We start from the raw sequence: 11,818 nt of genomic DNA on the forward strand, positions 1-11,818 counted from the left end.
CCAATTCTCCAAGGTTAAAAATAGATTTAACATTGAAGATTCTAGTCACTATAACAAAGAATTTGATGATAGCTTGATGGTTCTATTGCTCAAAAGACTATAACATTTGGTTTGGTTACATTTCTCATGGCAATGACAATAAGAAGTATAAATTAAAGTTTTCTTATACACAACACAACAACAAATTGTATTTCTTCTTAGTTGATCAAGTCAATGGATGACTTAAATTCAAGTTTTGTTGTGTTTTTATTGCATAGAAGTGAGAAAAAAAAAAAAAAACAAATCATATCCTATGTGTATGCATCTTATCATAACATCAACATAGCAACTACTCATACCAATAATGTAAAATTTCCTTTAAAACTACTAACATACTTATTACTATTGTTGCATACTTGAATCCCATGTTTTAGAGAGCCAATAAAAGGATTAAAAGTCATATATTAACTAATTGGGGAGAGATGTGATCCATTATAAATCCTTCTTTAGGTCATTTTGATGAGCATATGATGCCATGGTGTAATCAAAGAATTAATACCAAAACAGGTCAAAATAGATCATTCTAACATGCATTTTAGCTTGACAATTTGATGTATATATGGTTGATAAACATGGAATAAGATGATTTGGTAGGTAATAAATGTAGTGAAATGAAGGTTTGAACTTGTGGAATATGATGTTAGATTACATTAGTGGACTATACATTCACAAATTAAACAAACATGCTTTAAAATGTTAATTGATTAATGAATGTGTTTGATTCACATTTTATGTTCATGATTAGCATATGTAATGTTTACATAGAGCATAATAAAACAAAATTTTTCTTCTTTCAATTTTATTTGGCATGAATTAGATACCATATGTGTTGTAAGTAGTAAAACATTTCAAACATCAATAGGACATGTTCAACTTCAACAACATTTCTGGCAATAATTTTTCATTCAAAATTTATCCGATTTACGTGATTCTTGAAGAATTAGATTTCTTTGTTAATCTATTATCAATGGAGATGCAAAAATTTGGGATTCATGCTGAGCATTCTCCTGAAATCATCCTAAATCTCAATAACATCATGGTAAACTCTTGTTTTGACCAATCTAGCTTCAAAATCAAATTTCTCACAAACAAATAGCCCAAAAAATACGTAAAAATATTCATTAGAAAGCTTATATAATAACCTACCCAATGGGAAAAACTTCAAAAAATTTCATCAAGTATAGCTTAAGTTATACTCAACTCAATCTAGACCAAAAGCACACCTAAACCGCCCAAAACATCAATTCTTCCCCATTCCCCTCATCCATTCCCTTCCACCCCCTCATATCGTCAACCGTAGATAAAGCCTTATCCAACGGTCCACATTTAAATTTAGGAAAGAATGTGATCCGCGTGCTAGTCGTCTACACCAATCAAATTTCATCTTATGGATTCAGTCTCTCTCACACTTAATTATTTAAATCCCTTCATTTCCGTCACCTTCCTCACACAACGAGAGTACCGGTGCACCTACACATTCAGATTCAATCGAAAAGATATAGTTTCGTGCTATCTTATTTTCGATTTCCCAATTTCTTCTAAGCCTTAACGCTAACTTTGACCCAGCTTTTCCCGAATTCGTCCTTTGTATCCCTCGCTAAGCAAATGGCCACCGAGGAACCAACCGTAGCGGTTGACTACGCACCTGAACCGGGGGAAGACAAGCCAGCCGAGACCAAAGCCGGTTCGAAATCCGGCAGAACAAAAAAAGCCAAAGAACCCAAAGTCAAGAAAGCAGCAGCCCCTAAGAAACCACGAGCTCCTCCTTCTCATCCTCCTTACGAAGAGGTATTTCATAATTCAAAAGATTTGTTAAATGTTTTATTTTCTTTGTTTAGATCTAATTACGTGTTAATATCTGATTGGGTTGTTACAGATGATCAAAGATGCAATCGTTACCTTGAAAGAGAAGACAGGTTCAAGTCAGTACGCTATTAGTAAATTCATTGAAGAGAACCAAAAGCAGCTTCCTGGAACCTTTAAGAAGCTTTTGCTTTTCCATTTGAAGAAACTCGTGGCGGCTGAGAAATTAGTTAAGGTTAAAAATTCGTTTAAACTTCCATCGGCTAAGTCTTCGAAGCCGGCTACTACTGCTTCTGCTCCGTCTAAGAAGAAGCCGGCTGCTACTAAGGCTAAGTCTAAACCTGCTTCAAAGCCTAAGGAAGGGAAGAGTACAAAAACAGCTGCTAAAGCTCCGGCGAAGACAAAAACTGCTTCTAAGACAAAGACTAAGGCGGCGAATAAACCCAAGCCTGCTACTAAGGCAAAGTCTACTACAACAAAGACGAAGGCGGTGGCTACTGTGAAGCCGAAAACTACTTTAGCTTCTAAGTCTAAAGGTGTAGCGAAGCCTAAGCCCAAGCCCAAGCCCAAGCCCAAGCCCAATGAAAGGCCGGCTAAGGCTTCTAGGACTTCAACGAGGACGTCTCCTGGAAAGAAGGCGGCTGTTCCGAAGCCTGTCCCGAAGAAGGCTCCAGCGACTAAAAGAGCACAGGCGAAGAGAAAGTCACCGGCGAAGAAAGCCGCGTCGAAGAGAGGAAAAAAGTGAAAAAAAGTAGAGAAGAAAAGCTAGTCAATGTAGGGGTAGTTTTGTAAATTGGACTGAAGTTTAGTGGGTGTATTTGGGTCCATGTATACCCATGAAAATATGAAATCGGATCTTAACCAGTAATCTGTTGTTTCTGAACTTTCCTTTTCTTTCGAGTATTTTTAAATTTTTTGAAATTAAATATCTAGTTTCGGTAAGGCTTGTTACAGCAGTTCTTAGATGTAATTTTCAGTTGAATGGATCATGAGATGAAATTAGAGCTCTGATATTTGTTTGACTATCTTATTATTCTGCATTTTACATTTCTACTCATTTTCTTTTATCCACTATTCACCGATTGATTTCAAAATTAAAAATTAGGGTTTGGCGGTGAGTTACATTAAAGAAAATGGTGGCGTCTTAAAGAGCGTTGCTTAGAAATATTGAAGGGCTCAACCTCTCTGCAACAACACTGATCCAAAAACAGAGAAAATGAAGGTACAGATGCTCTGGTGCAAGAGTAGGTACAGTTATGGTTCGTTTCCATATATATTTTTATGAGGAATTGAAGTTCATTAAATTTTTATGTGGAAAATTCATTCATGCCTGGGACTGTCGAGTGTATTTACTTTTTAAGCAATTTTACAGCTGCATTTATTTGGGATGAATTCTTACTCCATATTTATGTCGAGGTTGGTTTCTAACCTAAAAACTTTACCCAATTTGGTGGACAATTTACGCATTGAATTTTGCTTTGTCAACTACTACTTGAGACTTGAATGCTTGTTAACGTTGGTTGGTTCTAGATTAGGAGTTGAGTTTTGCTTGGATCTTCAACATTATTTTTCATGGAGTGAAACACTAGTTAATTGTATCTTTGAATTCCTTTAGGCTTCAAGTAGAAGAGAAGAGAAAGGGTTAATAAATTGAATGAATAGAGGTGAAGAGTAACAGATACTTCTAATTTCCAGTTGAAAGTCTGGTACTGCATAGAATTGAATGTTATTGGCCCAGAAAGGGAAAAAATTCTCTTGGTTTCATTGTTACAATGGTTTTTGCAGAATTACTCTGCCAAAAATAGTGGAGAGCAGGGATGGGGATTCTTGAAAATGTGAAATGCTTGTACTTTTAACTTTTATATGAATAATGCCACCTCTCATGAAAATTATAGAGTGATCCTAGCTAGATATGACGATCATAATCTGAATTACCATTATTTTCTTCATATTTATGGGTAGGGTGATACCTAAATAGCTTCATCCTTTTTTTTTTTTAAACTAGGTGATATTTTTATTAACACTTGATAATGTATATTCATATTTGATGAAAGTGATTGACAAAGATTTAAATTTAAATAAGAAAAATAATAGGATGTTGTCCAATTTCATCGATAGTGGTCTGCATTACACAATGATACAATGTGCTGAAGTATCATGATGTTCTGTGATTGCAGTGTGGGAGCATTGAAGCTTTTCAAATGTTGGTTGCTCTGATGAAAAGCCATAAAATGGTTTGTAATTTCAGGAATGAATATAAGTAGATGTTAAATATTGTCAATTATTTGATTTTCATAGTTGATCCTGCAGACTTTTGAAGTCTGCAAATCGAGAGAGAACTATTGAGAGTTATGTGCTAAAGCTTGTTCTCTGGCTGGGAACATTCTCCTCAGTTGCCACTGCTTGGCTGTTGAGGTGTCTATTTCAATTTTCATAGGCAAAACTTTTATATTGATCACAAGAAACTTTCCGTTTGATGGATGCATTTATTGGCATTCTGAAGATTTTACTAAATTTCAACGACTATTCTTTAGATTTTTTCCCTCTCAAATCTTTGCCTAAGAGGAATTATGATTTCTTTTTCTTTTTTCTTTGTTATCTATCCTATACTGATGGTTTCCTGGATATGCTGTTGGCCATATTGGGTTTTGTTATGTTTTCTTGTTGATATTCTGAGATTTTACTTTTCTTAGTGCTTCCAATCCTTCCAACTTTATTGCTGTTGTCCGGTTTTTGTTGATACTTACAAAAGCATCAATTTGGAAATGAGCAGTTGTTTCATTGTTTGTCATATCGTTATAGCAAATGCATCTGATATTTACAGTTACGTGATTCAGGGGAAGAAGGAGGGCATAGAATCTTCTTATAAGGATTAGGAAAAATCCAATTAACAACTGTTTGTGATATTAGCAGTCATGGTGGCTGGCTATTGCGTTGATTCTTGTGGATCATTAAGGCTTTGCTTCTGATATTGCAGATTGATGGTTAATGGTGATTTCTGATAGTGAGAAACTCATTGGTATTGGATTTACAGTTACCTGGTTTTTCAAAGGTTATCTTCACATGATATGTTGTATAGTATTCTAGGTAGTAAAATTGTACTCGTGAAGTTGCTTGAGGGTTCAATGTGTTCCTGCAAATGTTGCTTCTGATTGGTGCTTGTTCTGCTACCGCTAATATTTGCATTTTGAATGCTCTGCAAGCGTTTCCTATAAGAATTCTCAAACATTTCTAGTCTCTTCAACGTTCTTGCTTTTGACACCATTTTTAGTTCTATCTTTCATTTTGCCAAAGTTTCTGGTAAGATGAATTTTCACATTAGATATTTGTTTACCTTTCCCTTCAATGTTAATCTTCACTATTGTTACATGTTGTGAAATCCCCTTCTGGTTATTGTTTTTAAATTAACAAGCTTGGGATGGGAATTGCTTGAAAGTAATGTAGCAGTAATACCCATAGAGAAGAATGGAGGATCACATGTTTGTCCTATTTCTGTAGCTTTTTCTGAGTGCCTCTATTTGGTGGAAAGTTATAGATATGTATTAATTCTGTTACTATTCATATACAAACAAATGTATCTACTTTTAAAGGAAGTTTCATAGAGGTTTAGATGCTTTCCTTAAATACTCTTTAGAGTGCTGTCAGAGGGTCAACCTGAACAACTTAGTGGATTTAACTGTTAGCAATGAATTGTCAATCTAGGTCAGAGCAATTGCCACATGGAGTGGATTTCTTTTTCTCTATCTGGAGATAGGAGCTTAACTTCTCAATGAGATAAATGCGCTTCTTCTGTTGTATTGCTGTTATACATTTCATATCAGAGAGGAAGGTTTGATGTTCAGAACTTTTTAGGGTTCTCTAATACCTGTTTCCAACAGTGAAGATTATGTCTGAAAGAAATGGATTTTATACATGTTATGAGGAGAAATAGTTGCTACAATCATTTAGCACATGGATTGAAGCTTAATGAAAAAAATGAAAAAAATACTATAGGTCTTGTATGCAGAAGCTACTTCCTAGACTTTAAAAGCATAAAATTTTATTTGTCTATTTAACGTCGCTAGGTGTATATAACTGGTACACTGGAATGCTTGAATAAGAAGTGCCACCCAGTTAATTCCGGCTTTGAAATAATAATTAAAAAATATTCATAGAAGAACCGGCATCTTTTGTTTATTATCCTATTTGTTCTGTTTTCTTACCTTTTGTTGTTGTTGTGCATTGTTTCCGTGGATACATGTCTAATAATTTGATGGGAATGGAAACCATTCTCTGTCTGCATTAATTGAATTGTGAAGTAAGAAAATTTTCTTGCTTAAGTAGCAGCTGTAATTGCTCCTTCTTTTTTCCTTTAATTTTTTTAATTCCCTTTTTGAGTTCCAATATTAAGCCCCAAACCTACTGATACTAGCAGATTATTTGAAATACCCATCATAGTTAATGGAAATATTTTGTTTTTCAGCTTCTCAGTCTTAATTGAGGTTATCTAGTAAAGATGATTTTACATAGAAGCTTCATGATCTGAATACAACCTGGGTAAGCATTCTTGGTCATAAATATAGCAAAAGGTTTGAGACACCTTCGGCCTGTAAGTTTTGTCGGTGAATAGTTGTAAGTTTGAACCCCCATTAGAGCTGTGCCATTCTTTCCACTTTCTGGATGGAATACTTCAGCTCCTGTTGAATATTTAATCTAGAAGGAGATAGCACAATGTCTTTCCAAATTGAACCAGCTTCACAAACAGGCTTGGGGTACTTGTAAAGTTGGTATATTGAATCTGCTTCTTCATTCAGCATGCCCACCTTCTTTAAACAGCCAATCTCATCTGGGTCAACTAGCCAAGTCTTGTCTCTGTCTTTCCATCCTATCAACTTCACAAACATTTTCAAGTCAATATTACTTATCTGATTGCATATGGTAATTTAGCTTGCAATAAAAGTTCCTGCTTAATTTTATTTGTCTATTCCTGGATTCTTCAGCCATATGTGACTGACAAGGCTTTTTTCTTCCTCCTCCTCATTTTAGTTTTGGGAATGTATTGGAGTAAACTAGGGTTCAGCTGGAATTTTGCTCTATTTAGGTTCAGTTTTAACTCAACTTGGTTGTCTTAGACCTGTGAGGGTTCAAAATGCAAAGAAAATGCAAGTTCGCATACCTAGAAAAAAATTTAAAAAAAAATCCTATTTGTACATTATTACTTTAAAACGGTGACAGGGATGTTCTGTATACTATGATTTTTCCAAACAAATTAGCAGAGAGTGAAGCTTGCTTATGGTGTTTTTGAAACATTGAGCAGGATTCACGGCTTTAACAGAAAGCCAATTCTCCTCATCTAATTAAGAACCAGCCAGTTAACCTCCTGTACTGAAATGTCAAACAATATATAAATAGCAGCACTTGCATGAACTTATTCTGGGGCCGTCAACGGGGTAGGCAGGTATGAGACGGAGTGTATTTTCCGTACCCGACTTTTTTAATCGTGTACGCCATCGGAGACGAAATTTTCCCCATCCCTATCCCTACAGGGATTTAGCAGAGACGAGGAATACTCTCTCCCCTTCATTTTTTTAAAAAGAATTTGAAACAATATTAAATTTACCAAATTATAGTATTTTGTAAAAGTGATACTTTTGTCATTTCACATTTGAATAAATTTTGTTAAATATAAAAACATATTATTATGTATAAATACATAATATATGTGTGTGTATATATATATATATATCGGTATGGGGTGGGGATGTGCTCCCTGTCTTCCATCCCTGAAAAAATTTACCCAAACCAATCCCCATTGAGGCGGGGAATCGGATTTCCCGTCGGGTCAGATTGACATCCTAATTTATACCCATATGGTGATTCAAGATGGGTCCATCATAGTAACGTAACCAGGCACTGTTGTTGTTCTGACCTTACGTTCTGGAGTTAAGATTCTTAAGGGAACTCTGATGTTCCTTTCAGATCCATGTGTCCTGATTAAGTGCCCAAGTAAATCAGAGAAATTAAGATTGAAAATGAGGGTAGTGAACGCACCTTAGGTGGCCCTTCCAAAGCATTGGTGCAATATAGCCTAGCGTTGTCAACCAGTTGGATGTATGTTGGAAACGCATTTGCAAATCTCTTGTGGGATTTCAATTGAGACTTCACCCTTACAGCTCTTCTACACATTATAGCTCTCCTGCAAGTAGTGAATTCGTTGATAAAATCAGTATGTCAGGGGAAAACGAAAAGACTTCTTACCAGCTAGCTGAAAACTTAAAACATAATTGCTTTTCCATGTCTGCCATACCTTATGCCTCTAATAACCGCTAAATAGGCTTCACAGACAACCCCAACCAGCTCTATTCTGTATGGCTTCCTTTTTTTCCCTCCTTCTTGCACTTGATCTTCTTCTTCGATTTGTTCCCAGTAGTTCTCAGTTACAGTCCCATCAGGTCCTTTCCTGTAACCCGCACCCATACGATATCGGCGGCGATGGACACATCTTGCCATAGTTATTGTCTGCACAACAAATGGTATCCAGGAGAGCGTTCCATCCATGATCACATCCCGCCCTTCATTGAGTGCTGTCACTAGAAGGGATGATGCTGCATCTGTGGATGATTGGTGCACCTGTTTGGAATAATTGTTATTGGGTCATAAGTATCGATAAATCATTACAGGAATTCAATAAAAACCAAGTTCCAGTTTGCTGATACCATAAGAAGCATTCAAACTGTTATCAAATTATTCATATACCTGTATGAAGTAATTTTTGTTGCTTTGCATTTGTTTGGTTTGTCATATTACTAGGAGTCTATGATGACTTTGTGAATATAAGATAGAATGTAGAGATACAAATTCAGGAATGGACCAGCTACTAATGCAAAGTGATATGGAAGGGGAACTCTTGGAGGACCACATGTGGCAGTGATAGAATATTACTGGATATGGCTACTGTGATGATGGTCATTGGTTAGAGATTGATGGAAGAAACTCCGGCCTCAGAGTATCTCACAAAGCAATTACAGAGGACCCCTTTGCATTATAGGAGGCTGGAAAGTTACCTGTATCAGATGCCATTCAGGTATGCATTTGTCTAGAATATTTTCTGTTTATGATGCAGGTCAACCATTTATCTTCAGGCTTCATGGATTTTATGCTTTAGTATTGAGTCTAGTTAATTACTAAAACGTACGTGCATAAAACAGAAAAGCTACTATTACTTCTAAAAACAGATAAAGTTTAGTTTATAAGATGTTTGATCTCAAATTTTTGGGCTAAAGTGCAACCAGCTTGTGTAATAGAGATGTCATTCATAGGACCCAAGTGGGATGAATGAAATTGGGGGAAATGAATTGAAGTCATGTGTGATCACAAAATTCCATAGTGGGGTAAAACATATAAGATAAGATGAATATAACCTATCCAGCCTACATAGTGGGAGAAAACCTTAGTTTTGTTGCTAACTTGCTATTGTATTGTGAAACTAGTTTCTGAATTTCTTTTTCTAAAAGACGTGATTGTTGGTAATTTAGCTGAGAAAGTGATTCTTACTAATTCAGCCGTATGGACCAAATCTGCATGACCTTTAGAGCTTAGGGCTCTGTAGATGACATCTGATTCTTTGAATGCATCTGCCTCAATCACAACTGCATTCCCTGCTGCTCCTGCCCAGAATGGTCTGTGCTTATATATTTTTTTTATGCATTGCACTTGACATTAGTTCTTGTAACTGCTCATATTTAAGTACTAATTTCAAACCAAATTATAAATATCATCTACTTGACAGCAATATTTACTTGGAGCAGGAACAAAAGAAGAGAGTAATCGTCTGTGTATTATTTTATTTATTATTTGCTCATTTACCTAACAAAGTAACTAATATCCTTGATTTAAAATTAACAACACATTAATCTGAAAAAAAAAGAAATAAAATGATTAAGAATTATACGTCAGGAATAAAAAATATCACTTTTTTTTTTATAATTTGGATTTGGGTTTGACAAAAAATATTAAAGTGAATGTGACAGCTCAAAAATTAGGTCCAAAAAGTTGCTGAAATGCATTAAGATACTAGAACATTATTCAGTTGGTCGTACTCTTATTTTGTTTCTGGCTGGGTGCATGCAGGGCTTACTCTTTGAGAATGTCTTTAAGCACGGTGCTCTTCCCAGCTCCCATCCCACCTCCCATGAGTAGCAGCACTGGACTTCTATCACTGTGAGCCACTGGAGCCATCACCTCTGTACATTGAGAGTCATCTGTTGATGTGAGCCCCATTGCTTTCATTTCTTCCACCAATGTAGTGAAAATTCTAGCCACCTTAAGATTTTTTGTCACCCTCTCGAATCTCTGTTCCCTATATTAGAAAAAGCAACTTTATTTATTTATTTATTTTTAAAAGTCTTCTATTGTAATTAATTACTATATTCTATCTCATTTCAATATTTCAATGTAGTTATTATGATTTGACAATAACATTGAATATAACAAAAATAAGTAAGGTAATAATGGCCAACCTAGTTGCTGCCATGAAAATCTGCTTCAGCTTTTTCTTGGGTTCAGCGTCAGAACTTAATATCTGAAATAATGTGGTAGAAAACAATTCATTCACTAAATGTTCCCATCAGAGTGAATCATTCCTCATCAATCTTCAAAATTCTAACATTTATATATTGATTACCTGACTAATCGTAAGATCTGCATGACTCCAATGGAATGCAAAATAACTAAGAATGCACCTCTCAAACTCCTCTACGAGCTTAACAAAAAGCGAATCCACATCTGGCTCATTGGAGAAGAAAGTGTATATGTCCTCTTCGCAACCTTCGGATTTCCTGATGTATTCTGATGCTAACTTGCAGAGCAAAGGGCATTCTCTTCTATCTTTAAATCCCATCTGCCTAGCTGAAATTATATAGGAAGATATGAAAACAAAATGAGAAACACTAGAAAGATTTTAATGGATGAAGAGATATGACATGATGAGATCCCACAATTTACCTACGTAGTGAGGGAAGCGTTCGAGCTTTTCAATGCGGCCATGGCCTTTGTCCCTTGATCTTAGGCGTGGGATGATCTTTTGATCCCTTAGCTTCAGAAGATGATACCGCACTGCTGCTGCAATGATCAAGCCAATCGAAGAGGCAACAAGGATCTGTGTGAAAGTGGGTTTGCTGTTATGATCTGAAGAAAAACGGAAACGTATGGTATGAAAGATTTACATATATAGAGAAGGTTTTTGTCATTTGAAGCTTACCTCTCTGCATGTCTTAGAATTCCAGAAACTAGAATTTTCTTGTTGGTTTGATAACCCCAATACGAGAAACAGATTTGCCATTACTTCTGCCCTTGAAGCTGCGCATGTTAATCGTTATATCGATTTGGAGGCATTGGTAAATTAAAGGAGGCACAGGGTTTCATGGATCTTCATCAAGTAGTGACAGATGTAATAAGCTCATATCTTGCTACACGAAAATGCTTGCAACACATCTCCCACGATTTTTTTTTTTTTTGGCAGTTTTAACTTCTTGATGATTAATTTCGTAATTAATTTAAACTTTCTTATGGCTTATAAATATAAAAATTATTTCCTTTATTATGAGTTATGACAGTAATATTTTTGTTTGGCACTACTTTTTTTTTTAATTATTTCGCATTCCCAATATTTTCCCTTTTTTCCCTTACTATTCTTTAGTTGTCTAAATTCAATTTTCACCGTCTCGGTTCAAGGCCCATACCCATGGATCCGAGAAAACTCAGATCACTATCTATATCCACTTACATTTGAGTTGCGTGAGTTAGGCTTAATACTCAAATATGTCTTAACTTTTTAACAAAATGAATATAAACCCTTTACCTTCTATTGTATACAAATAAGTATATAATTATTTTATTTTATTATGAATAAAACTTCAAACTTTCAAAATTATATAATTAAGTCTAAATCCACTAAATGAGACAAATTGCTATTTGCGTTGCATAGTTGTCGGTCTAT

At 35.4% G+C, this 11,818-nt stretch overlaps 2 protein-coding genes across 2 annotated transcripts; one reads left to right on the plus strand and one right to left on the minus strand.

Moving 5' to 3' along the window:
- The first annotated feature begins 1,486 nt into the window (after positions 1-1,486).
- On the plus strand, positions 1,487-2,867 carry LOC111314290 (histone H1.2-like). The gene is made up of 2 exons (XM_022915482.2): positions 1,487-1,827; positions 1,916-2,867. The coding sequence occupies exons 1-2, from the start codon at positions 1,645-1,647 to the stop codon at positions 2,585-2,587; spliced, it is 855 nt and encodes a 284-aa protein (XP_022771217.1). The 5' UTR covers positions 1,487-1,644; the 3' UTR covers positions 2,588-2,867.
- Positions 2,868-5,451: 2,584 nt separating this feature from the next.
- LOC111314291 (calmodulin calcium-dependent NAD kinase-like) lies at positions 5,452-11,472 on the minus strand. Its single transcript, XM_022915484.2, has 9 exons — positions 11,081-11,472; positions 10,825-10,978; positions 10,505-10,728; positions 10,341-10,402; positions 9,959-10,180; positions 9,376-9,502; positions 8,129-8,451; positions 7,873-8,017; positions 5,452-6,713 (listed from the first exon to the last, which is right to left on the minus strand). Exons 1-9 carry the CDS (start codon positions 11,159-11,161, stop codon positions 6,471-6,473), a joined length of 1,581 nt encoding a protein of 526 aa, XP_022771219.2. The 5' UTR covers positions 11,162-11,472; the 3' UTR covers positions 5,452-6,470.
- Positions 11,473-11,818: the final 346 nt, after the last annotated feature.

This window comes from Durio zibethinus, chromosome 23 (assembly GCF_047325235.1).
Source record: "Durio zibethinus cultivar Kanyao isolate XHJ-2024 chromosome 23, ASM4732523v1, whole genome shotgun sequence".
Classification (NCBI taxonomy): Eukaryota; Viridiplantae; Streptophyta; class Magnoliopsida; order Malvales; family Malvaceae; genus Durio; species Durio zibethinus.

What these genes read in the sequence shown, in the direction of transcription:
- LOC111314291 (XM_022915484.2), bottom strand. Translation starts at nt 11,161, where the DNA reads ATGGCAAATCTGTTTCTCGTATTGGGGTTATCAAACCAACAAGAAAAT. An exon ending in CAGATCTTACGATTAGTCAG is followed by an intron (nt 10,403 to 10,504) that starts GTAATCAATATA and finishes ACATTATTTCAG; the next exon opens with ATATTAAGTTCTGACGCTGA. An exon ending in GCGGTTATTAGAGGCATAAG is followed by an intron (nt 8,018 to 8,128) that starts GTATGGCAGACA and finishes CACTACTTGCAG; the next exon opens with GAGAGCTATAATGTGTAGAA.
- LOC111314290 (XM_022915482.2), top strand. Translation starts at nt 1,645, where the DNA reads ATGGCCACCGAGGAACCAACCGTAGCGGTTGACTACGCACCTGAACCG. An exon ending in CTCATCCTCCTTACGAAGAG is followed by an intron (nt 1,828 to 1,915) that starts GTATTTCATAAT and finishes GGGTTGTTACAG; the next exon opens with ATGATCAAAGATGCAATCGT.